General features: G+C 39.3%; 2 protein-coding genes across 16 annotated transcripts in view; both read left to right on the top strand.

The window, feature by feature from the left end:
- LOC6623466 (CUGBP Elav-like family member 4) overlaps positions 1–27352 on the top strand; it is a 322828-nt gene that overhangs the window by 156057 nt on the left and 139419 nt on the right. For 3 of the 14 annotated variants that reach the window (XM_002048176.4, XM_070208197.1, XM_015175993.3), the window contains exons 1-2: positions 6482–6810; positions 8758–9266. The exons of 3 other annotated variants lie outside the window; for them this stretch is intronic. In XM_002048176.4, the coding sequence (XP_002048212.1) occupies positions 9207–9266 (60 nt within the window). In that variant the 5' untranslated portion in view covers positions 6482–6810; positions 8758–9206. Of the gene's footprint in view, positions 1–6481; positions 6811–8757; positions 9267–27352 lie in introns of those variants that run through there. 8 more of the 14 variants (XM_070208195.1, XM_032434347.2, XM_015175998.3 and 5 more) reach the window with 4 other exon arrangements.
- On the top strand, positions 20282–25652 carry LOC138911072 (uncharacterized). 2 transcript variants are annotated; one of them, XM_070208149.1, is made up of 2 exons: positions 20282–21804; positions 21882–25652. In XM_070208149.1, exons 1-2 carry the CDS (start codon positions 20552–20554, stop codon positions 21985–21987), a joined length of 1359 nt encoding a protein of 452 aa, XP_070064250.1. In that variant the 5' UTR covers positions 20282–20551; the 3' UTR covers positions 21988–25652. The 2 variants fall into 2 exon arrangements, with proteins under 2 accessions (XP_070064250.1, XP_070064251.1); XM_070208150.1 differs by having other exon boundaries at positions 20284–21826.

Raw genomic sequence — 27352 nt, forward strand, 5'->3', positions numbered from 1 at the left:
CAAAGTGGGAAGCGTATCTGTTAGTCGAAGTTGAAGTACAGTGTGTAGTTATAATAGAAGACCAGCTGAGCCACAGTCAATGACAATCAGGGCTTGAACCCAAGCTAGCGTGGGCTATTAACATTAATTAAAAAAAAATAATAAATTAAATTAACTTCAAATAAAAAGCCAGAAACTGTAAACATAATAAATATGTATTAAGAACCAAAGCGGCAAACCCAAACAAAAATTGAAATTGAACTGACTGCGGCCAAAAACCTGGCCTGTCCTTACACAACAATGCAACTAGACTCTGAATCGAATCTTGGTTTGTCATTTACGAACAATTCAGATTCTTGAGCATATTTGCCCGTGCAAATCTTTGAAGATGTGCATTTAATAATTCCCTAACCTGGCTAATGTAAAAATAGTTTATTATTTTATGTTCATGGCCAAAAAGCTGTGCGTTTAACTAATAAAAGGGGTTGTCACTAGAACAAAAGAACTTCAACACCTTCATGGTGACTGTTAGCCCAGGTGTATTTGCTAGGCGCCAGCTGCAATTTTTCGCAAGGGAAAAACGCACTTTCCCGCTACCGAACCGCCGCCCGACCCCTTTACACTTGAACACTTTCAGTTTTCTTAGCTTTGGCAGCTAAATGCTTTTTAGCGGCTGCAACAAATAGTAGAAATTAACAAGAAAATAACCTGCTTCAACCGAACGAAAAACGCCAACAACAGAAGCTCGGAACCGAAGAAGCCGAGCGGCAACCGCGCTGCAAGCATGCCCGCCACGCCCACGCCCGCCCCGCTGCCAGCTGTGCTGGCTAGCACTAGAACCAAAAACGCAACCCTCTGGGCAAACGGCAAAGCCAAGAGCAGGCGCCACGTTAATTAGATTTTGCGGTTTTTGTGCTGTGCAAACTTCAAAAGCAACGCCGACCAAAACCAAACGCCAAAATGTATGCTTTAAAAATTGCTGTGTGATACAACATCAAATTGGAATTGAAGGCTTTCTGGCAGGGGGCTCTGGGGCTGCGGGTCGCGGCGCCCAACAAAAACAACAACAAGAAAATCGATAAATAAAACTTTGCACAATGCGCCAACACTTTCACGCACTTTGCCTCGCCCCATCCCACCCTTTACAGCCCTTTCAGCAGCGGCAGCGTCTCGAGCGGCATTGAAAAACCGCCCGAAAGTATGCAGCAGCAAGTTTTTTACGCAATTAGTGTACAATTTCTTAATTTATATGCTGTCGCCAATTTATCAGCACACACACACACACACACACACACACACACACACACACAGAAGTGCGTGGGCAAATTTGAGGCGTTCTGGGAGCAGTTGGCCCAGTTGCCAGATAGACGAGTGAGTGCCTGCTGATGAAATATTATTATGAGTGCCTGTTGGGCAGCCGCTGCCTGTCAAGCTACCCGAAAAGCAACAGCAGCAGCAGCAGCAGGAAAGGTTTAAAGGGTTGTTTGTCTCGGGCTTAACATATGCTATGTGCTATATGCTTTATTTTGGCATAGTTTTTGGGCGAAATATAAAATATGAAATACTATTTATAACTTTATCAGAGAAGATGCTCGCACACAATTATGTATGCCTGTGTGACCCTCTCCCTCTCCCTCTCTCTCTCTCTCTCTCTCTCTCTCTCTCTCTCTCTGACTCTCTCTCTCTGTCTGTCTCTGTTGGGCTTAGGGGCGCGCTTATCAAAGCATTGAATGCCGCCTTGGCTTGTGGCTGTTAATTAAGTTATGATGGCAACCCACAAACATATAGCGTTGGCATTTCTGGTATAGTTCCAGCTCGGTTCGGCCGTCAGTTTATGAAATTTTCATTAATTTTCGACCACAAGAGATATGATGATGTTGCTGATGGGCCCTTCGGGCTGACAGCGGTACGAAAACTTGACGACACAGCAGTTCTAATGAAATTTGCGACATGTATGACAGGCATGCGAGGCATGAGGGAGAGAGTGCGAGTCAACCCAGCAGGCACAATCAGTTTGAACCCCAGCTATGTGTGTGTGTGTGTGTGTGTGTGTGTGTAGGGCAAAGGGCAACCGGACAAATCGAGCAACTTATGACAGCGTCAAAAAGTATGCTATGATTTGTCGCACGTTAGCTTGGCGAAACAAGCTCCCAATGATGGATGATGACAAATGTAGCCGAGTGCAAAAGTTTTCTGCTAATTATATGATTATCAGAGAGCATCAACAGTTTCTCAATATATTTATATATATATATATATATGCACATTCGTTGGAAATGCCTAGTTATAAAGGACTTTCATTTTGATTTTAATTAGCTGCCGCTCCCCCCCTCAAGTAGGCCAATTCTGGATATGCGTAATCATCATAACAATGGGGCCTGACCCCAGAACCGTCAAGGCCAAACGCCCATGTTGCCTTGTGCCTGAACCTTAGCACACACTCTCTGATATAATTTAGATTTATCGCTTGATTCTCGCATAAATATCGAGCATATCAGACAGCGGGCGGCAGGTGGCGGCGGGGGGAGGTCTGCGAATTAAGGCATCGCCTATTACTCGCACTTTTGTGTGCCCGCTGATGCATAAAGGCAATGGCTTTGAGTGCCATAACGACTTCTAGGTACGAGGTCCATAAGTACATATATCCATATATACATATATATATATATATCCTGAATGTGTGTAGGTGTAGCTGTGTGTGTGTGTGTGTGTGTGTGCTGTAAAAACAAATCGATCGTCAAATAATGTGAAACTGTGTTAAGCTAAGCAAATGATAAATATTGTTATTGATTTGAGGAATTTAAAGGCTTCTCTTGTTGTTTATTGAGTCATAATAATATAATATTATGAAGTAAAAATAATAATAAATTATATACACGGTTAATGCTTAAACATTTTATGGCCGCTTCACAGTAAGCTGAAAAGCCTCGAGAATCGTCCGAGAAACATTTCCCACGCGTTTCTTTATAGTTTGGAAAATGTCAACGTCATTTTTGATGCAGTTCAAGCTTGTTTCGTAACCGTTTCAAAAGCTGCTGGAAACGGTTATAAAGCCGTATATTATTGCGGGACGTATACATCAAAGATTAACATAACAAGATTCATCATTCTGGAAACGTTTCCGTGATATTTCTTTATAGTTTAAAAAACATGAAAATGCAAAGCTTTATAAGCTAAATGCATAAATGATTCATAACCGTTTCAAAGTATCCCCAAATTATGTCTTGTTGCTTGCATAACCGATTCATAACCGCTTCAAAGTATGTCCGTAATGTTTTCCACTAGAAATCTGCTAGAGCAACTTTCCATCTTATCTCAAATTGCTTTTCCGGGAAACTGCGATAGCAACTTTCCATCTTAAACCAAAATGTATCTGTAAAATTGATATCATATCTTCCTCTTCATCTCCTGACAGAGCTGAGGAGGCGCCTTAACACTTGACTGCCCCGACACATTTCTGGCATACCCATTGCGACAGCGGCACAATGGAGACGACAAATACAACATGGCATTTAGCATTAAACAAACAACAAGGTTGGACAGGGGACAGGGGACAGATGACAGGGTGCACTGGGCCGCACAGGGTGGGCACAGGGCGGGGAGGCAGCATAAAAATATATCCCCAAGCTGTCCGAAAAATTAACGCAAAATCAAAGTAAAAATGCGATAAATTGGCGACGACAAGCGCAACGCAACGCGCAAACACAACACAACACACACAATAAAACAATAACAAAAACAACAACAACAGAAAACAACAAAAAAAAAAAAAAAAGAAACAAAAGAAAAACAGTTGGCAACGCTTGCCATGGAATGGCGCGCGCTTTAAATGAGCGAAAATCGGTCGAGCATATCAAATTGAAAAAAACTCCAAGGCAACGCGCTCGCGGGGAACAAGAGCAGCCACACAGGGCGTTGGCGGGGGCGGCGACGAGGTCAGGTTCGATACGCGCAGAGCAGAAAGTCTAAAACCGAGCTGGGGACTGACTGAATGCCGCTTGCTGGATTGTGGGCTGATGCGATTGTGGCGCGTGATGCTTTTTGCGTATCCTAGTGACACACAAATACATATAAGGCGACACGCACACGCACACGCACACACGCACAACAACAACAGCAGCAGCAGCAGCAGCAACAAAATAGAAGAGACATAGAAAAACGGGCAACAATAATCATGCAATGGTAAGGGGAACGGGCTGTCGGGCAGCAGACATTGATTGCTGATGTGGCAGGTTGTTAGGTTACCAACTACGTGAGGGCTGTAGGGGGGAGTGTGGCGAGAGGAAGAGCGGCCTCTATATGAATGACTAAACTAAGCCAAACGCGCTGACCGAGCCCAGCGTCTGGCCCCAGCTGATGGATTGAGCATATTAGGCGAGGATTTAGCTGGCAGGCAACAACATAAAACGAGCGACTTTATCGACCAAAATAAGAGCTCATTGATAATTTTCTTAATTTAAGCAGCTAACAACAAAAACGTGCTAGGCAGCGCAGCTTTACAGTTACTTGAAGAGAATTACTGGGGAAACTGTAAATTCGCTCAAGCAAAGTAACGGCTGCCCTATGCTCTAACTCCCCCCCCCCCCCCCCCCCTCCCTTCAAAAAAAGGAGATTATTCAATAGCTGCTCACATGTTGTTGATCTAACGGTTTTTTGTTTATGCTTTGCACTTTCTTTTTTTTTACCGGCTTCAAGCGATGTTTTCCACGCACTTTTTGTGTGTCGCCGTCGCGTGTTGTTGTTTTTGTAGTTGGCAAAATTGTTGCGTTTCGCATATTAATTTCTTCCTGTCTTCGTCATCATCATCATCATCATCATCATCATCATCATCAACAAGAAGAACGATAACATGCACGTCATTATGATGACAAGCTGTTACTGTATTGTGGCTTGCCCCTTCAGCAGCTCTTTAAGCGCTCTCTTAACGCTCTCTTAGGCGCTCTTATTGGCGCAACCTTCCAGTCGTGTTAAAAAAGGTAACATTGCTGGCATGTGTTTGTGTGTGTGTGTGGGTATTTGTGCTGTGTATTTTTACGTTAATCACACAGTTTGAGTCATGTGCTTAATAAATAAAAATATTTTGTCTGCCGTAACATGAGACGCAAATTCTGAGGCATTTTCCAGTCACAACACAACACATAAAATGCAAAAAGCAAAACAAAGCCAAGTGCAAAATCAGGCATAGCACGTGTTTGCCATTTTCTTGCAACCCGCTCGCTCGCGCAAAATTTTCAGGCTTGCCTGATAATAACACCCCCACCCGATACAGCGACCGCCGCATGCTCCTCACTCTCTCTCTCGGTCTCTCTCAATCGCTCTGTCTCTCTTTTGGTGGACAGGCCAGGCAAGGCAAAGCCCATCCAGCCAGCAGCCAGCAGCCAGTAAGCCCGGCACATGACAGCCACGCGTTCGCTCTCGCGCTCTCCCACTCAGATGCACTACGCTCAACTATACAAAACACCTTACATAGCTAAGGCGAAACTAAACTATGGCCGACTCGCTCGCACTTGTGCCGCTGTTGGGGCCAACAGTGGCTATTGGGAGAGCGGAGAGAGCGCGCGGCAGAGCGTAAGATGCGCGTGCTTCGGCTGCGGCCTGTCCGCACTCGTCGTGCAGTCGTCGCGTCGTGTTGTAGATTTTCCCTTTAGGCCTCTTGTTGTATTTTCCAGCCGCCCGCCGTTTTTCGTTTGGCCAGCCCATGTGCAATGTGCCGCTATTCGTCTCGTCGTTTTACCGTTTCACTGCTCTTCGGTTGTGTTTTTGTTGATGCTCTACAGATTGCACGAGTGTACCACGATTGGCCTGACAGCAATAACTAATTGATGGACCCTTATTATTTTAATTTCAATTAAAATATAGCAAGATCTAGAAAGAACGCTACCTTTAATATTTTTACAAATATTTAAAGAAATATTTGCCAGAAAGTGTGCAAATAAAGGTATTATTTTTGACTGATTTGTCGGGTAATTTATCTTCTATCACAATAGTTAGTTTTATATAATACAAAATAAGCTAAAATAAGCCTAAAGAACTGTATTTGGAGTAATTCTACATGTATTTCATTTATTTCTTATCAGAACTTTTTGATTCGTAGAGCATACGTGACTTCGTGTGCCCTTCGTTTTGGTTTTGTGTTTTTGCTTGTTTTGGTTTGACATCGAACCAGACACAAGCGCACACACATGTTCGATGCTCTCGCCAATAGCCAACGCGTTGCGTTCGGTTCGCAACGTTCGCAGTGTTCGCATCGCGAGCCGAGCGACCAACCCAACCCACCCACACACAGAGACAACGTGTATTTTGTTTACCGTTACTCGTTCGTTGCCGGCTGTTGCGTTCGCTAATGTTCGAATTGGTCGTCAGATTTCAGGCTCGTTTGTTGTAAGTTCGTTCACGACATTCGTTCGGGCGCTCGTGTTCACCGTTTGTTGGTTGTTGGCTCGTCTTTTGGGCACTTCTCGCCATTGTAAGCGCCGTCCTTTTTCAGTATGATATTGAGTTTTGTGTAGTTAAGTCGGAATATTTCGTATAATTCTCGTCGACTGTCGTGTGACATTTGTTCTTCAAACATCAATATAAATATTCAACAAAATAAAATAACAAATTCAACAAATATTTATGAAATAATAGAAAAACAAACAAAATAAATATAATTATAAAATTCGCTTAAATATTTAAAAATTATATCAATTTAATAATCAAATTCGCCAGCCAACCAAAACAAAACAACTTTAACAAACAAACAAAATATAATAAAAAGAGTTTATCAAATACGTTCATCAAAACAAAACAAAACAAAAGAAATACCCAAAGTTTATTATTGTTAAAATTGTAAGCATGGCTCAAACAGAACTTAACGAAACTCCGCTCCGCTCGAGCGCCTCAACTTATGCTGCATTTATTTTTGTCAAATATTTTTATCGAATTGTGTTTCAGCGTTTCAAAAGATTTTCCATTCGACTCTCAAGCATTTGCCACACTTAGTGCCACGTTTTAGTCATGTTTTAACACAATTCTTCTTTCACTAGCTCCCAAAATAAACGGCGGCTAGGATAAACAAAAACCCCGAAATAATTGGAAACAATTTGTAAACAAAACACAGTTAGAACTCGCTCAGATTGATGCTACGCTGTGTTTTTCTTTTTTTTTCAGTTTCTGTTTTAGAATTATCTTGCTTTATTTTTTTTATTTTTGTACAATTTTCCTAGGTAAACAAACACGTAAATTGTTTCACACACGAAAATATTTTCAATTTAAATGTTTTACAAAAAGGCCAAAAAGCCAAATCAGTTTGGAAATCAGATGAACTGAACAAGATTTCTACTTGATTTCGAATATTTTTTGAGCATGCCCGAATTCCGTTTCCATATCCAATTCGATTTTCATTTCGAATTTCCATTTCCATTTCCAGCGACTTTCATTGAAATATTTCGTTTTTGGCCAAATATATTTTGTGTTTTGTGTGCGTGCTCCCAATTTTCGATCTTTTGGCCTGGCCGGCTGAGCACGTTAATTGAATGCTCGCATTGGCCAATTTCATGATATTTGGCCAAGTATTCATTAGCTCTGGCTTTTCCAGCTCTTGCCGCTGACACGGGCTGTTGCTCGCTTTATTATTTTCTCATTCTTGATTTTTGGCATATTATTTCCAGTTTGGCAAAATGTTTTTATGGCCACTTTGATGTGCTGCCCGTCGATTGGCACATTTTGTAAATTTGTTTGGACACTGGCAAACAATTTTCGAAAAATGTTGTGTGTGTGTGTGAGTGTGTGAAATGCTTGAAAAGTTAGTCGAAAAATTTATTAAAGCTGTGCAAGCTGAGTTTCTTTGGGAAAGTAAAATTCTTCAAAGTAGCTCAATTTAGTTATCAATGAAAGCGTTTAAATTAGATATTTGATACAAAATTTGCATTCCTCAGAAAGTTTTATAAATTTCAATTCAATATATTGAAAGTATTTAAATTCAATATTCGTTTAATAGAAGAAAAACTAATAGAATATAATACAATAAAATTTAATAATATTCTAAGGCATTTAAATTAAATATTTTTTAAATAAAATAATATTCTGCTTAACAAAGCCTTAAATTTTACAATTCATTAAATTTAAATATTTGTTAACATTTCAGTTTTCAAGAGCTTTTAATGTTTTCTATATAAAAAGAATGCTAGATATATATTTTTGTGCGTTTTGAAATTGGTTAAAAAAAATTTGGCAAAAATTTGCAGAAATTAAAGCAAATCAAAATATTGTTTCAAATTTTTGACAAGTGCTTTGAAGTATGGATATATTCCAAAATTTATTTGAAGTATAGATACTTAATTAAAGATATTAGAAATTCCATATATATATATTGGAAATTCTAAAATTTAAATTGCAGCTTTAAATATTTATATTCTTAATTCATATTCTAAAATAATATAAAATAAAAACTTTAAGAAAATATTAAAAAATGTTCTGATTAGCTTAAAGAGAATCTCTCGTGTGTGCTTTAAAAATTATCGCACGAATATTTTCAAATATTTATAAATTGAAATGTTGCCTTGGCCTTTTTGTGCATTATTTCAAGCAAATGAGGTATTCAAATGCCACATTCCAAATTTCCAGACAATTAAGCAGTTAATCTTATCGAGAAACTGAATACTTCAAAGCACATTAAAAAACTGTATCGAGTACATTAGAAAATAAAAAAATTCGAATGCCAAATTAACCATGCTTATAAGAGATAGAAACAACAACAACAATAATAATCATAACAATAATTATATTCATTTTTAGAAAGCAAGCAGAAATAAAACAGAACTGTGTGTGTGTGTGTGTGTGTTTAAATACTGGAAAGCGCAGATAAGATAAATCATATACACGCACACAATTGCAAACAACGACAACAACAACAACAAGAAAATATAAATATATATATATATATATATATATATATATGAATTCTGTATCCAACTGAGCGCAACTCAAGTGCAAAAACCAAATCAAAAAAAGTGTTAAAATATATATAATATATATATATATATAAATAATTGGAAAACAAAAAAAGGAAAAACAATAAGCAAGAACTTGAGCAAAGCATAAGAGCAAGAGAAAGTCCAATAGAAAAAGCAACAGCAACAACAACAAATTAAAACAATTTACAACGATAACAAATAAATAAAAAAAAAACACAAAAAATTGCTATTTCTCGCAAAGGCGCAACGTTCAAGAGCAAATCGTTCCATATGGTTCATATTATTGAATTGGTCGGCCAGCCGAAGGTTGAGTTTGCTCAACAAGTTACTGTGAGTACATACAATACATATATACATATATTTGTTAAGTGTGAGTGTGTGTATGCCAAAAATTGAGTGCAAATGAATTTTTACACACACGCAGGCATAGAGAGCCAGAGAGAGAGAGACAGAGAGAGCCTGACTGGGCGACAAATGATAATAAATCTTCTGTCTGCAGTCACGTAACGACAACTTAATACAAATACATGTGTTTGCCTGTGTGTGTGTGTGTGCAGAAAAAAAGGCGACAACAACAACAGCAACCAAAATATTCATTTGCACACACACATACTCAACGACGCACACAAACGCACTTTTTATTATGTTGTTTGGTTGTCGTCTCTCTTTTTTTTTTTTTTTTGGTTTGCGCTTCTCTTTGGCTTTGCCCAACATATTTTGACAATTAATCATTCGGGACTTTGTAAAGTAGGGCGCGCGGGGCAGGCTGCGGGCGCGGGGCAGTCCAAAAATCAGCGCCATGTCTCGCCGCGCTGTGTGTGTAGGTCAATGTGTCTTCTGTGCGTGTGTGTGCGTGTGTGTGTGTGTGTGGGTGGCTTTAAATCCCACTGATTCTTGGCCATTAATGCCACGCAATTTTGCAGCAGGCAACAGCTGTGCGACTTGCTTTGTTACCGTTGTATTTCCCGCTGGCAGCAAGTGCATTGACATCCTTTGTCCTTGAGTACCAAATTCGCCGCTAAAAGTCCACCAATTTGCCACAAAAGTATGCTACAGCTCTGCCCGACAAAGTCTTTAATTTGTGTCCATTCAAATTCTCATATATCTACGCATATGCATTAAATACAATTGTAGGATTCTGCCTTTGTCGCAGAAATAAAGATATAAATGTATTTAAAAAATATAGATAATAATAATAATAATCGTTGAAAATACACAAAATAAATAAATAAATTTAAATATGGAAGGAAATTAAGCAGTTAAAGATATAATTAAAATAAAAATTAAATTAATTAATTTAATGCGTTTCTCTTTTTATAAATGTTATTTTTTGTATTTTCCAACACTAACGTTTGCATTAATTGTTGCAGTATATTTAAATTATGATATTAAAGGTCATAAATAATCAAACCGAGGTGCTTAAAGTATTCCTTATACTCTATTTGTCATCTTTGTCTTACGCAAAAAGGTTGAAAAATGTTTGCTTAAATATTTACTGAAGCTTTGCTTAACACTGAGTATTTCACATATATTATTTAAAGCAATAGACTAAATTGCCTTTAAACTTTTCACAAATATTATATAATTATATCTCATTCTTGCTGTGATATACTTTTCTTTTTAATATCACATATTTGTATTGCAAAAGTTAACTCTTTGGGGTACACATCTTTACTTTACCTATTTATATCTCCCGTTTCCTTATTATTGATTCTTAAAATATTCCACTTACATTTACGTAATATCCCGTTCTATTTATTATCGCATTCAACTCTGCCATATGGCAAATTTGTATCCATAGATCCTGTCGCATTTGCCCGGTTACGTCTTTATGGACTTCGGTCTCTTAAGACTTTCTTAAAGTTGTTGCAAAATATCGAAACTTAAATTCTAATCGGATTTACATTCATTTTTTTTCGTTTCTTTTTATTTTGCTATTTTCTCTTTGCCTCACTCTATTTTACTTTCAGCTGACTGCCTGCGTGTGTGTGTGTGCAAGTGTGTGTGTGAGATGTTGTTACTGTTATTGTTGTCTGCTTGTCACCCTCTTCTTGATTTTATTACAGTCTCTTTAGTTGTCGGTCTCAGCGACTATTGCGTAAATTTCATTGTGTATTTCACTTTTATGGTGGTTGCTTGTGTGTGTGTGTGTGTGTGGGGGGGTGTTGGGCGGGGGGTGGGCGAAAGTGTATGCGTGCGACGTGCGTGCGTCGACTTTGCTGCCGGCGTCGCAGTTGTTCTTTGTTGTGCTTTGTGCGTGCGCCTCGTTTCGTCCCTCTGTTCCACTGACTGTCTGTCTGTCTGTCCGCCTCTTCTGTCTGTCGCGACTCTCTATCCTGTCTGTCCTCTGTTTTACTTTTATCCCTGCCATGGGGATGTTCGATGATTCCATTGCGTTTGCTTATTCTAATGATGACACATGCGTTCTCTGCTCTGGCCTTGCTTATTGGGTTATGTTGTTGTCCTTCGTGTTTTTGTTGTTGTTTCGCTGTTGTCCGCAACTTCTCTCTTTGCGTCTTTCTCGTAACGTGTTCCGCACATTGCTGTTCAATATTTTTGTGCCACTTGTTTTGAATTTTTCTACATTTTGCGCATCCTTTTTATTCTGCTGTCATTGTCGTATCTGTTGTTGTTGTTGCTGTTGTTGTTTCTGTTTCTGTTGTTGTTGTTGTTGTTGGTGCTATTACGTGCGCGCTAAGTTGCTCGTTAAATGCTTAAGTGGAGCAGAGTCGTTGACACAGTTTTCTCTTGCCCATTGCATTTGTATGACTCACACACAGAGCGAGATAGAAAGAGACAGAAAGAGCGAGAACGTGAGCGTGAGAAGCGCAAAGAAGGGCGTCAGTTGGAGAGGGAGCAAGGAAAGTATGCGAACTGTTTTTAAAGTTTTATTTTCGTTTACGAGCAACTTTTCTTTGTTGACTTGCATGCGATTGTTAAGCTTGTGTTGAGCACTGTCATAAGGACAATGCAGGGCAGGACACTCAAATGCTAAAGACCCAAAAATTTATTGTGCAGTTGATAACAAGTCAACTCCATTAAAGTTTCAATACAAACACATAAAAACGTGTATTTTTTACTCTCCACAAAACTTGCTCCCATCGCAAATCCTCAAGACGTCCTCTATCTCGGCCATAAGAGCTGACAGTACACAGACCTTTGTGCACTCCCTAAGTAATTTGTAAAGTACTTTATTTAAGTTCAGATTTGCTCGCAACTGCAACTATTGTCATTTAAATTCTTCTTCTCCTGCTTCTTTTCTGTTTATATAATCGTATTTAGCTCTGGAAAATATTATTTTCCTAAAGTTATGTATATCTCCCCTGTAGTCCGAGTATTTCTCACTTGTTCGAATAATTCTTCTCGATTTTTACCTTTGTCCTTAAGTAAGGTCCAATCTCGAGCCCGCTTTTTTCTTTTGCAAATTTAAGCTGTTTTTACGGCAATTGCTTGTCTTCTATCTTGCGCTCTTCTATTACATTCTCATAAATCGCAGCTGGCAACAAAGTTTTAATTCTATAGCAGCGCCTTCTGCTCTGCTAGTCAACGTAGCCTGCTACAATATTTATGTTTATTAGCCAGGCAATTTGCCGACTTAGGCAATTACCCAGCCAACAAAAGGCGTTGGCGCTTTTCAATATTTATACCCTGGGCTCGGGGGCCATGGTGCTTGGTCCCTGGTTCGAGCACTAATAATATGTAAATGCTTGGCGGCTTACAAAACCAGAAGTCAAAGCATAACAACGACCACAAACCCGTTATTATTATTGTTGCATATGCCAAGGCGTTTTTGCTTGTCGTTTTGTTTTCTCAAGTAATTTGCTAGGCATGTAATTTAATAGCACGGTGGCAACTCTGCACTTGCCATGCAATGGAACAGGAAATCGTTGTGTGTGTCTGAGTGTGTGTGTGTGTGTGTAGTCCCAGCCGTGACAGGAGCTGTTGACGCTGTTGCCTCAGGTGGGACAACCAGGTATGTCAACAGGCAAATTATGCCCAAGGACCGCAGACAATGAAGTCTCTCAAGCCTCAAACCTCAAGCCCTGGCCAGGCCGAACGCTGGCGATTAGTGAAAGCTTTCAGGGGCAGGCAGTTAGGGAAAGTGACTTGGTCGGGCGGGACGGACTCCCCTCGGAGTGCTGCAATTATGAAAGGTTGTGCTAAATTGTGTGGCTAATTGTTGGGCGCTTCAGGACTTGGCTAGCAGGGAAATGCATGATAATTGTCGCCACATGCGAATATTTCTGCTACACGCTTGCAATTCTCAACCAGTTTAAGCTAAAGAGGAATCAAGGCGAAAGGCTGTTTCTGATTGAAATGCAGATAATCTTCTCTATACCTGGGTTTTATATGTGTATTATAAACGAATTTCGATTAGTAGAAAGGTCTCCTTGAATCGAAATATCAAAGTTGAATTACATTTCTGCTTCTTTCAACGAAATGCTAAGTTATTACTGTTATAATTCTGATTAGATATTATTATACCCCTTGCCCCATATTGCATAGTAAATTATTTTAGTTTTTTTTTTCTTTTTTATTAAATTGTTGGCCACGCGACTCGCTCTTTGTTTGGAGGTGACATTTTTATAGCTTTGTTAACAGGCACAGGTTTGGGCTGAGCCACCCCCTGCCATCGCGCACCACCCCCGGCCCCTGCCTGGGCACACGTCCCTTTGTTTTGCTGGGCATGTTTAGCGTTGATTATGCTTTGTGCTAAGCCCGAAAAAAAAACTCACCCTCTGTTCAGCTCTGTCGCCTTCTTATCGCCCGCCCTGCCCCCTTCCGCCCCTGCCACCCAACGGCGAACTGAGGAGCACGGCATTAAAATTACTTGCGTGATTAACGCACACCCTCGACCGTGTCGCCCGTCTCGCTCTGGCAGTCGCTGACTACCCCCCGCTCCTCCCCTGTGCTGTGCTCAGTCTTATCTATGGCTGCCTGGCTTAATTGTGGGTCTTCCATTGGGCTATCGATTGATTTCGATTTCGATTTCCATTTCGATATCGATTTCGATTTGTTTAGTCGCCTGCTGCCGCTCAATTTGATTGGCCAATGAGAAACTTCAAAAAGCTGCACGGCTCATTAGGCATTACACACATGCATAAATATACATGTAAATGTATTTGTAGGTATTTGTATATGTGGGCTGGCATATAACTGTGGGCTAGTATATTTTTAATGACCTTTTGGGCATTTCAGCTTCTGATATATTCAGATATATTTGCCGCTCGCTCGCTCTCTATTGTTTTGTTTGGTTTTGTTTATTGCCGCAACGCTTCAAAAATAGCTGCACAAATGTAAACAAAAGCGCGAAATATTTTCTGACCAGCAGCTGCGTGCGTCATGTGTACAAATTTTCCAGATGCTCTAGCGAAATGCTCGCTCTTGTTCTCTCCCTGTCGCTCGCTCAGTTTTTCTTGGGCCAGCTCTCTGTATATTTTCTCGCTGCATCTGGCAGCGTTTTTCTCACATTTCTTGTATATCTGTATTCACTTATTTCTGCCTAGCATAATTTTTATGACTTTGCCAAAGTGCAAAACCGCATTAAGTGGGTTTTTTCTTCTTCTTCATCTTTTTTGTTTGGATTTGGGATTCGCTTTGCTTTTCAGATTTGTTCTTCTTCTTATATTTCTCTGATTTCTGCACGTTCGCTGAACAATAAATTGCCGTTTATTTATGTGGCACTGCAAAATGCTAGCTGCAAATCGGATTTTCGAATAGCTTATTCGTTTACCGAACATGGCCCATGCACTCTTTATTTTCAATGGTATTTGATGTTAAGGAATTGAAAGAGTTCACCTCAATTAGGTGTGACGCGCAAACAGGTCAACGAAAGTATTTGGAGCTGATTAAGAAAAGCATTAACATTACCTTTCCTTCATTGAAATGATATAAAATATTATTTATATAAATATAATTGCATTAAAAGACAAGTAAATAATATACGCTCTCACGAATAATATCTCTTTGCGATAATATTCGTGCCTGCTTGATAATTTTCGTGTATTGCGCACGCACGCGACGAATCACGCATCTCTAATTTAACGAATAACAAAAGCAACAACAACACACTCAGGCAACAACTTTTACAGCCTGTGATCACATGACAGTGTGAGAGAGAGAGAGAAAGAGAGAGCGGCTTAGCAGCACAGGCAGCTTAAGCCGGATTGGTCGAGCTGAGAGAGCAATTTCACAGATTTGCTGATTTATCGTTAAGCTGAGTTTATCAGCAGAGAGCGCGCTTTCGTTAAGTCGAGCACCTAAGACACGGGCAATAGTTCTACACACTCCTCAAACCCGCAGTAAATGTTTCTAACTGCCTTTCACTAAATATCGCACACTCAATAGATTAGCTGCCGGTTCCATAATTGATTACCCAGGTCATTTGTATGTTTAGCCAACTGGCTAATAAATCAACTAAATTATGCTTTGGTAAGCAGACAAAAAAAATATTTACATTTACATGCAAGGCCAAGTTTTTTTTGTTGTTGCTTCCTTCGGTTAGGGAAAAGCCAAACAAACCGCTAATTGTCGATAAACAACCAATAAAATACAAATTTCCCAAAAACATTTATCAAAAATAATATAAATAATAACAATAACCAAGGCACTCACACACACACGCACACACGCACACACACACGCACACGACGCACAGGGGCGATAAATAAAATGGCAAAAGGAAGCTTGAACAGCTTCGAGAGCTGAGACGAGGACACGATGAGTGCGACAACAACGAAGTGTATGGAAAATAGTGTTTGACAGCTCATAAAAAATAATGTCGTATTCATTAAGGTTGCCAAAGTAATATGTGTGTGTGAGTGTGTGTGTGTGTGTGTGAGAGAGAGAGAGGTGCTGTGCGGCTGTGGGGAGTTCTTCATGTTGAGGTTGACGTTGTTGCTGGGGTTGCCAAAAGCGAAATTCATTTTATTTACGACAGGAAGCAGCCAGAAAGCAACAGCAAAAGCACTCGAAACGCACGCATGCAAAGAAAAGTGGGTTGAGCGAGGGTGGGGTGGGGGCGGTGTGTGTACATATTTGTTGCTGGCCGTGGGGTTGGCTGAGGTAAGGGCAAAAACCCGAAAAGCATTTAATTGAAATGCAGAGGGAAGAGAGAGAGAGAGAGAGAGAACACAAAAACTAAGAAAAAGGCGTCAAACAAACGAAGGTAAATACCAATTGACAATGTCAGACTGACAGACGTTATCTACGCGTCTCACTCTAACACTTGCTCTCTCTCCCTCTCTCTCTCGCACTCCCTCGCCCTGCTGCGGAGTAAGTGCAGGTGGCGCCAATATTTGTATTGTTGTTGTTGTTGTTGTTGTTGCTGTTCTGACACTTAACAAAAACTGCGCTATTGTTATTTTTTTCTTGTTGTTGTTGTTGGCATTACCTTTTTAAAGGCTTGCGTGTCAAAAGTTTAGTTGTTGTTGTGGCAAAGAGGCTCGCATAGTGCTCGAACATTATTTTCCATTAGGGTGGCTCGCGTTTGGTTTTTGACATGAACTGTTTGGGTCGCATGCAAATGCTACAAGGTGTTATACTTTATGTACATTTAATTGAGACTTATTAGGTACTGAAATGTTCTGTTCTGCTCGAACACTATTTCAGCGAATGCTTCCACAACCCACCTCCCACTTGCCACTTGCCACTTGGTAGTGTGCTTGGCTTGTTGATAATGTCGTTAGCTTGTTTTGGCTTTGAAGTGCTTCAAGTTCTATTAATTCAACCTGAGGCAGGGAGTTAATTCGATTGGGGTTACCAAAAAAAAAAAGGCAAAAGCGAGAAAATGTCAGCTTTAAAATGTATTTATATTCATGCTTTAATCTTTGCTAGTGATAACATCAATAATATAAGCTTTAAGTGCTTGAATTATCTTAAGAACTTCAACTTCTCATCTCCAATATTTATCTTTTATTCGCAACTTCTGGCACTCTATTTGAATTCTACTTTTAGTCCTCGATTCTTATTGAAAACCTTTTATTTCCGCACATTTGCTCTAATAAACAATTTTTGTGAATTTCTTATGCCGTTGCAAATTTCAAGTTATGAGAGTTATGAGAACATTTCATCGATTCGGCTTGTGAATGTAAATCTGCCTAAATCTTGTTCATTCTTTGAGCACGCAATCTTTCGTATATCTTGCCACTGCCATAAATGATGCATATGCATTTCTCTATGTCAATGTCTAAGCGTATCTGTATCTGTATCTGCATTTGCAACTGCATGTGCATCTGCAAGATACATGCGTCATGTATTTTTTATATACTCCTTCGACATCATCTTTATGCTTTGACAAAATATATGACATTTGCATATCGCACCAGCGCCACCCACCTGCCCGACAGTTGGCAAATTTCAGCATCAGTTCCCAGTATCTCCATCCCTATCTACATCCCTATACCCATCGCTATCCCCATCTCTATCGCAGTTTCCATTTCCAGTCTCAGCAGCTGCTGCTCTTTGGTAGTTTTTCTCTTGAAAAATGCGGCAAAAGCCAACGAACTGTAACTGGACGTCGTTTTCATCAATATCAATGGGCGATTTGGGCGGCCAGGGCAACGACATGCGTCGGACCATGCCACAGAGGGACGTCGAATGTTGCAACTTGCAACATATGCGAACTGCCTGCTGGCCGTGCCCCGGCACATGCCCACGTTGGGAGGGGTCGTTTGGTGTGGACAGCACCAGCGCGCAATACAACGCATCATTTTTATTGTTTGTCGGCGAGCAACAGCAACATAACAGCAACTCCAACAACAACAACAACAACAACAACAACAATAGCGACTGGCAACTGACGACGACGTCTATTGAAAATAGAAAGCATATGCTGAAAGGCAGCTACTGTGGGGCACATGGGTTTGGGGGGGGGGCCATGAATCCGTTTCGTGCTTTTGTATTTTTGCACCGAAAATAGAAAAAATGCAACTCAAATACTCGAATGCGCATTGAAGTGGCGGCGTCTAATGTAGCTGAAGTTCTTGCAACTGCCGCGGCAGGAGGAAGCGGCACGAGGTTGGGAGCTGAAGCGAACTTGGGGGCATCTAGCTGTAGCTTAGCAATATTTCTGAGTTATTTCAGGTTTCCTTTTCAGATTTCATTGGCGTGGGACCTGTTTAGATATGCAATTTGTGGCAGATATCGAGAGGAACTTGTCGGTCGACTTTTGCATATAAGCATTTCGATTACGTGCAGTTATTAGCTTGCGGGTATATAGCAAAGCAAATCTGATACTTCCATGCGTTTATAGATATTGCAAGTGGATGACGAGATTGACACTGATATCTTGGCAAACAAGAAACTAAATAGATAGTTTGAAAACTGAGAGACTAGTTCGCATAGAAATATTGACAGACTGAGTATATAGACTAGACTGTTGATGTTGATCTACAATATATGTACTTGGTAAGGTCGGATATGTCTCCCTTTATGCGTTGCACATATCATGGCATATTTATACCCTACCCTTGTGTAGCATCTAATCACAACACACATATATTTCACAACTCGCCTTGAGCACATATTTAATCCCTTTTAAGCCTTAAACATAAATATATTTGATTTAAATTAATACTAAAAAAATGTAGCACACAATTCAAACTGTAAAAATAACACCTATATAGGTAGCATTTATTTCAAGCTCTAAAAAAAGGCACATAAATATTTCTCCCTATGCGCACATTTTTTTCATTCGGGCTAAAACAATTTCTCCACCCTGATTGCCACACACAGTTCTTGCATTTTTATTTTCGCCCCTTGTATTCAATTTGCCAACGCCTCATACCAAGCTCTTAACGCATGCCTTCTCTGCGATTCTCATATTGTTTACCTCGGCCATTGTGTGCATTGTTGCACTCGCTGCAAAAGCATCAACTGCTTTAATTTAACGCTACACGCACACGCACACGCACTGTCGCCTTTGCAATCGACGCCACACTCCTGTCCCCCCCTCGCACCGCCCACCACCCCATGTGTTCGTCTCGCCCAGAACTAGCGCTAAATCGTCACTAATACGCCGACTTGTGCCCAGCGTTGCGTGCCGCAGCACCGGGGCACTATATAATTCAGCTAGCTAGAAATGAAAGGAAGCAAAAAAAAAAAAATGCATTTCGCTTAATAACTGCCACAAGCCGGGGCAGCCAACACACGAGTCACATGTGGCAAGCAGCTAGTAGCTAGTTGCATGCAAATCGCAGCGCACAGCTGCCGCTGGACAATGCACAATTCATTCACTGCCTCCTCCTACTCCTTCTTATGCTCGTCGTCCTCGTCGGCCGGCAATCGGCTTGCAGTTTCTACATTTTATTCTTTTTCTTTTTTTATTTTTTTTTTTCTGCTGCTGTAAGCCTTCCCTTCGTATTTGCTGCAAGTTTGTGTAACTATTTTCCATGCGCATGGGCACTGCAGGCACCACCACCACCAGCTGGGTGCAGCGGCGGGACGGCAGCGGGACGACAGCAGGACGAGCAGCCGGCGCCGGCTGGATAACCAACCAGAACGAGGCGCTGAGCAAGTGGAGCATTTCTACTATTTATTTGTGCCGGTTGCTTTTTATATATATATGTGTGTGTGTGTGTGTGTCAGCCTCATCCCTCAGCCTGCTTGCTGGGATTTTTCTATTATGCGCACGTTTATTACACGATTTTAACACGATGACGGCGTCACCTAAAAGTATGCTACAATATTGTATCCCTTTTTTTGTTGCTTTTGGCAACTGCAGCAACTGCTTTTGTTGCTCGTTTTGTGTTGTGACTTATTTAGACTGTGGCATATTTATTTTTAAATCAATTATATATATATAGCCCAATAAGAAACTTGAAGCAGTCTGGCAATCAGCTGATGGCAGTAGTTGGGCGAGAGTTGAGAGATTTGAGTATGCTAAAATTATCCTTTTTGTGAGGTGAAAATGGATGGGTTTTGTTATAAAGATGAATACAATTAATACTTATATCTAGCTAATTTTAATGATTAAATAACTTTCATTTTTATGGTCCAGCTAAAATCTTACACATCCTGCGCTAGAAAGCGAGACTTCATTCAAAAGGGTAGCTAGCTTTTCTCCTTGCAGACGAGACAAGTCGACTTGCTAAGAGCAATAGAGTTTATTAATCTATACATGCGTATCAATATTTTTAGTTTTTTTTTTAATAAAAAAGCTAATAATTGCTGAAATCATTTAGGCTCAGTTCAGACTGACATCAATGTCTTGTTAGCCATTTACTTATAAGGTCTATGCCTTGCTATTCTTAATTGTTATTTATTTCTAAGAGTCAGTGCATTAAGCATTGCAATGTATGTAATAGGCAGGAAGCATCTCGAAACATATAAAGTATATATACTGTAATAGGATAAGAGCATCATTGGTAACCCTAGCCAGGGTATTATAGTGTCACTATCTATGTTAATTATAACAGTACGATAAGTAAATATCGATAAAGAAAAGCGGCTGCAGAGAAGAAGTGGAAGGCAGTCTCTCTACAGTACTAGCAGTAAGAAGACGTGTTGTTAAAAATAAAAAGGCAACCCGAACATAAGTTAAATCAACGAAGAAAATCATACTATTACAATATCAGAAGTGGGATTGACTCAGAAAAAAAAAAAAACACAACAAAATGGAAAATATAAATATAAATGACGTGTCAATAGCGACATTGAAAAGTTGGTTGGCATTACTAAATTTGCCAACAGAGGGTACCAAAACTGAGCTGATGGCGAGATTAAATAAGGTACCAGTGGACATCCGAGACGATGCTGCAAAGGAACTTGAAGTTCAACGTAACAAGGAACAGACAATTGAGGCTCAAAATGAGTTGCAAAACATAATGCAACAACAGCGTGACGAAATAGCAAATGGCGCCGAGATGCTGAAATTGATGCGTCTCGAAATTGAAGCGTCTCGAAAATTCCTAGAAGAATTTCAAGTAACGGTGAACCGCAACTCGCACATCGGCGGGAGCGACGGGGGAGAGCAAGAAAGTGAAGTCGGCGATTTATTGCAGCTAGAGGATGGTCACACTGAAGAAAGACCACGGTCGACGGATGGCAACGCTGGTGCAGCTGATTACACTGGAACGGATGGCAACGCTGGTGCAGCTGATCACGCTGGTGCAGCGGGCAACGCTGGGGCAGCTGGAAGGATCGACGAAAGTGGCAACGCTGTCGGAGGCAACTTAAATAATTGCATCCAAACTGGAGCGATGATGTTAGCCAAGGAAATTTTATTAGAATTTACTGGAGAAAGTGAGGTGCGTAAATGGGTAATGCAATTCTTCAATGTGGCCAAGATCTACAGACTAAATGATATGCAACAGCACTTGCTTTGTATAAGCAAATTGAAAGGCGGTGCTTTGAAGTGGTTGCATGCAGACCCTATGCGCATCATTGCTCCGATTGACGAGATGCTAAATCAATTGGTTTTGGCCTTCGGGGGAGGATTTTCGAAGTCGGAACTACGACAGAAGTTCGAGGATCGGGTTTGGAAACCAGATGAGGTGTTCGCCACATATTTTAGCGAAAAAAGCATATTGGCACAGGACATCAACATTGATGTAGAGGAGTTAATGGAGGGTATTATTCGAGGCATACCTTGCGAAAACTTGCGCACTCAAGCTAGTATGCATTGCTTTACCAATCCGGCTCAAATTTTACGTGCGTTTGCAGCTATAAAGTTGCCAATTAAACGGGTACGAAACCATGTAGTGAAACAAACTGCACAGGAAGCACAGGCGGACAAACAACAACGTTGCTACAATTGCAATGTTAAGGGCCATTGGGCCAAAGATTGTTTAAAGCCCAAACGGGAGGCAGGATCTTGCTATGCGTGCGGCTCAAAGGATCATTTAATAGCAGGATGTCCAAATAAAAAGTATGATATGGAAAACAAATATGTAAGATACTTAAGAATTCATTTTAGTAACTCATTTAACAAATCAATAATTGCAGAATGCCTTATAGACTCTGGCAGCCCTATTTCATTTTTAAAGGAAAAGTTTGTGCCATTAAAAGTAAAGCGTATGCCAGATGCAAATTCGTATGTAGGTTTAAATGAAAGTAAATTGAAAAATTTTGGAAAAATTTTATGTTTTATGAAGAAAAAGTTAATAAATGTTTATTTTAATGTTATAATTGTGGCAAATGAGTCTATGAGGTATGACGCTGTGCTTGGTAGAGATTTTATGGATTCTTTTGGTTTAAATATTGATTTAAGAACATTAAAAATTGTGAACGGGCATAAAGTTGATCACCAGAATAATGGTAAAAATGATATCATAGCTACAAGCTACAAAGAAAAACAAAAAAAAGTGGACGATGAAGATATCAAACACGAGCAAAATGAAACTATATTGTTAAATGATAAAATCGTTAATAAGGAAATAGTCAGTAATGAAACTGTTAGTGATGAATTAGTTAGTGAGAAAATTGTTAGTCCGGAAACGCTTGGTGATAAAGTTGGTAGTGATGAGATAGTTAGAAATAAAATAATTAGTGGTGAAATAGTTAGAAATGAAGTGATTGGGATCGAAACTGTTAGTGATGAGATAGTTAGTTATGGAGAGCTTAAGCTCGAACCTGATAGTGAAGAAGTTGTTAGTGATGAAATTATCTATAATCAAACCGGGATTGAAAAAGTGATTATAGAAGATATAGGAAACAGTGCAGTTAAAATTAATAATCATGTTAATGAAGCGCCAGTGAATAGCGAAATCATGGGAGTGTTAGAAGAGAATTTTGAGAAGGATATCTTAACAATAAGTTGGGAAGATTCTAACAAAAGAGAAAATATATATATTTTAAGTGAAGATATTGATTACAGCACAAAGTGTGAATTTGAAAATTTATTTGAAAATACTTATGTAAAAGCGAAAAGGCCAAATCAGCCAAAATTAAGACATGAGTTAAGCATAAGATTAGAAAACGACAAAGTATTTAATTGTACACCTAGGCGGTTATCTTATATGGAAAAAGAAAAGTTGCAAGAATTATTAGACGACTATTTAAAAGATGGAATCATTAGGCCAAGTTGTTCAGAGTATGCATCACCTATAGTACTAGTGAAGAAAAAAACTGGAGACATGAGGTTATGTATTGATTTTAGAAGACTGAACAAAATTATATGTAGAGACAACTACCCGCTACCATTGATCGACGATTTATTAGACAGACTATGCGGAAAAACAGTATTTTCAAAGTTGGATCTAAAAAACGGGTATTTTCATGTTTTTGTTAATGAGCAATCTATTAAATACACTTCATTTGTTACCCCTTTAGGACAATATGAATTTCTTAGGATGCCCATGGGTTTAAAAACTGCGCCACATGTATTTCAAAGATTTGTTAATAACATATTTTGTGATATGATAAAAGATAATAAGGTAATTGTTTACATGGATGATATTATGATAGCAAGTACAAACATAAAGGAACACATGGAGACCTTAAAGGAAGTGTTTATAAGACTGGTGCAAAACAAATTAGAGTTGAAATTAGATAAGTGTGAATTTTTTAAAAGCAGCGTTAAATATTTAGGATTTGTGGTGGATAGTAAAGGCGTTAGGGCTGATGAAAAAGGGTTAGAAGCGGTTAAATCCTTTCCAATACCAAACAAAATTCAGGGAGTACAAAGTTTCCTAGGGTTATGCTCCTACTTCAGGAGGTTCATTTTAAACTTTTCTATATTAGCTAAACCCTTATATGATTTATTGAAAAAAGATAAGAAATTCAAGTTTGGAGAAGAGGAGTTTAAGTGTTTTAATATGTTAAAAGATAAATTGTTAGAGGCGCCAGTACTATCAATATATAATTACAAAGAAGAAATAGAACTACATTGTGATGCCAGCGCAGTGGGATTTGGGGCTGTTTTATTTCAAAAAAAAGAAGATAGGAAATTACACCCGATTTTTTATTTTTCTAAAAGAACAACCGAAGTAGAGTCTAAATATCATAGTTTTGAGTTAGAAACGCTAGCCATCATTTACGCATTACGCAGATTTCGTATATATCTACAGGGAAAACGATTTAAAATAATGACAGATTGCAACTCTTTAACTTTAACGCTTAACAAAATAGATTTAAATCCGAGAATTGCTAGATGGGCGTTAGAACTACAAAATTACGATTTTGAGTTAGTGCATAGATCGGGCAAGCAAATGCAACATGTGGATGCGTTAAGCAGATGTTATGAGGACATTTTAGTTATTGAATCCAATAGTTTTGAGGACAATTTAGTTATTTGCCAAAGCAAAGATGACAAACTGGTAGATATTAGAAAGATGTTAGAAAAAGAAGAGCACAAGCTATTCGAAATGAGAAATGGGGTCATTTACAGAAAAACAAATGATGGCAGATTAGTTTTTTATGTACCAAAGGATATGGAAGAACATGTACTTTACAAATATCATGATGAGTTGGGACATGCTGGGAGAGATAAGATGATCGATGCCATTGGAAAGAGTTACTGGTTCCCATATATTAAGGAAAAAGCAATAAAGCATATAGGGAATTGTTTAAAATGCATTGCCTTCGCCCCCAAGACGGGTAAGAGTGAAGGACTATTACATAGCATACCGAAAGGAAACAAACCGTGGGAGATGATCCATATAGACCATTATGGACCAATTAATGCAGGAAGGGCTAATAAATATATATTGGCGGTGGTTGACGGATTTTCAAAATTTGTTAGACTATATACAGCAAAGACAACAAGTACGAAAGAAGCGATTAAGGCATTAAAAGATTATTTCAGAGCGTATAGTAGACCTAAGTTCATTGTATCGGACAGAGGGAGTTGTTTTACTGCAAAAGAGTTTGATGAATTTTTAAAAAATGAGGGAGTAACGCATATTAAAATAGCAACGGGTTGTCCGCAAGCAAATGGTCAGGTGGAAAGGTTGAATAGGGACTTGGGTCCGATGATGGCAAAAATGGCGGAGCCAGAAAATGGTTTACATTGGGATGTTATTATAGAAAATGTTGAATATGCAATAAACAACACACAACACAAAAGCATAAAGAAATTTCCAAGCGAAATGTTATTCGGATTACAACAGAAAGGAAAAGTTGTTGATGAATTAAAAGAAAAATTAGAAGAGTTTACACAGGTGAACACGTGTGATAAAAGAAATTTAGAAAATATAAGAAAGAGTGGAGAAATATATCAAAAAGAAGCTCAAATCAGAAATGAAGAGCGGATTAATAAAAAGAAGAAAGTATCAGTAGAATATAAAATAGGTGACTATGTCATGGTAAAAAATTTTGATAGCACACCAGGAGTTTCAAAAAAGTTAATACCAAGATATAAAGGGCCTTATAGTATAGAAAAGATTTTAAAAAATGATAGATACTTGTTAAAGGATGTAGAAGGCTTTCAATTATCTCGCAACCCGTACGTTGGTATCTGGAATAGCCAAAACTTTAAGCATTGGATGCGAAAATAGGCAATAAGCATTAGTTATAAAGATAGATACACATATAAAAGACAGAGATCGGGAGCTCTCTTTGTCAGGATGGCCGAGTTGTAATAGGATAAGAGCATCATTGGTAACCCTAGCCAGGGTATTATAGTGTCACTATCTATGTTAATTATAACAGTACGATAAGTAAATATCGATAAAGAAAAGCGGCTGCAGAGAAGAAGTGGAAGGCAGTCTCTCTACAGTACTAGCAGTAAGAAGACGTGTTGTTAAAAATAAAAAGGCAACCCGAACATAAGTTAAATCAACGAAGAAAATCATACTATTACAATACTATTATTGGTCAACATCAATACCCGATTCGATCCAGCCATATCCGTCTGTCTGTCTGAATACAAGACAAATCTACCACAAAAATGTCCTAATTTCTTTGGCTTAACTGCCAAACATTCCACTCAAAATAAGAGCAAGGATTTTTGAACTTTATTAAGCGCTTCTCAATATCTAAGTGCAAGAGAATTTATTAAAATTTCATGCACAGAAATGTTTGGAAAATGATCAAAGAAACAGAAGTTGGCACCCACCTGAGACTTGATGAACTTTCTGTTTTCACATTAATTATATAAGCCGTTGAATCTATTGTGAAAAAGTTTAGGGAGTTATCTCTGGCAGACTTTTCTTCTAATTGCTACAAAATGCACAAATTAAGCAATTCTTGAGCCCAGGAGTCGTCGTGGATCCGGATTGATGGCGAACTGTCAATTGCTAAGCTGCTGCTGCCAGGCAAAGTCACAGTCGGTGCTTAACCCAGTCTATAGATGTACTTAGATTGAAAGTTGCCAGCTATAGAAAGGAGCTGAGACTGCACAAGAAAAAAATAAAAAAAATAAAGAAAAGAGAAAAAGCAAAGCAGAAACCGTTGAGAAAACGCAAAGAAAGAATGAAACTTTTTAATGATGTAAAGTACAAAGTTTTGTGTCTTGTCGTTGGGCGCAAGTAACTTGAGTAAACTTTGAGTTATGCCTTAGATGCGAAGCAGTCGCAAACGCGGACACGGACGCGGACGCGGACGCGACGACCTCAAAACGTTGCCCAAACCCAGCCGGGACGAATACAACTTTGGAACGACATCCTTTTGGCTAAATATATATCGATCGATGCGGAGTGTCGTGTCGATTCGTGTCGAGTCGTATTGGTTATATGGGTGCCTTTGACTCGAATTTTGTCGTTTGTTAAAAGTTTTCAATGCTCGCTTTTTATTATGACATACGCGTAGGGCGCGCAAATTAGTGCGCGTGTTTAGGGAAAGGGTGGGGAGAGGGCTGTGGGTGTGGGGGACAGTGGCAAAGGAGTGCGGCGCATGTAGCGCTAATAAAATGCCAATTTGCTGCATTGAATGGCTGCTTTATTGGCCGCCATTACAACTCGTACGCATAAAAAGCCGGCCAGGCTTTCGACCACGCACATGCGTCAGTCGGCGGCCAAATGGAGGGCAAATGTGTGTTTGTGTGTGTGTGTGTGTGGGTGTGTGTGTGTTGAGTGTGCGGCTCAGCCTTTAAGACATTTTATGACGGCAACATTTACACGCATAAAATATGCATGATAAACTTTGTTGTTGCAATAAATCAGCATCAACATCAGCCGAAAAGTATGCAACGCATTTCGCCCGCTTCTCTCGGTCTGATGTGATTACAAAAACGTTAAAAGTTTTACATTGGGCCTCCGTGTGAGTGTGCGTGTGTATTTATTTATGGCATTCGCAATGATCATAAAACGCTGCGTGACCCAACTATAAACATTTTGGTTACCGAATCTAAACTAAAATTGCATTGGCCCTGCTTTTACGAGCAAATAATGCATTTATCACAGGCGCACTTCAAAATGCGCTGTTTAGAATTTTGTAGCTAAATTGATTGCCAAGCAATGAAAACTTGAGAAAGTAGCTAAGCCAGAATGTATTTTTGTTTTACTTGTTTTTTGTGAAGCGAGTTCTTCCTAAGATAT

The sequence above is a fragment of the Drosophila virilis genome, chromosome 3, assembly GCF_030788295.1.
Source record: "Drosophila virilis strain 15010-1051.87 chromosome 3, Dvir_AGI_RSII-ME, whole genome shotgun sequence".
Lineage (NCBI taxonomy): Eukaryota > Metazoa > Arthropoda > Insecta > Diptera > Drosophilidae > Drosophila > Drosophila virilis.

Coding starts and splice junctions, on each gene's coding strand:
- LOC138911072 (XM_070208149.1), top strand. CDS start 20,552: ATGGAAAATATAAATATAAATGACGTGTCAATAGCGACATTGAAAAGT. Junction 21,805..21,881: donor GCAGGATGTCCAAATAAAAA/GTATGATATGGA, acceptor CAATAATTGCAG/AATGCCTTATAGACTCTGGC.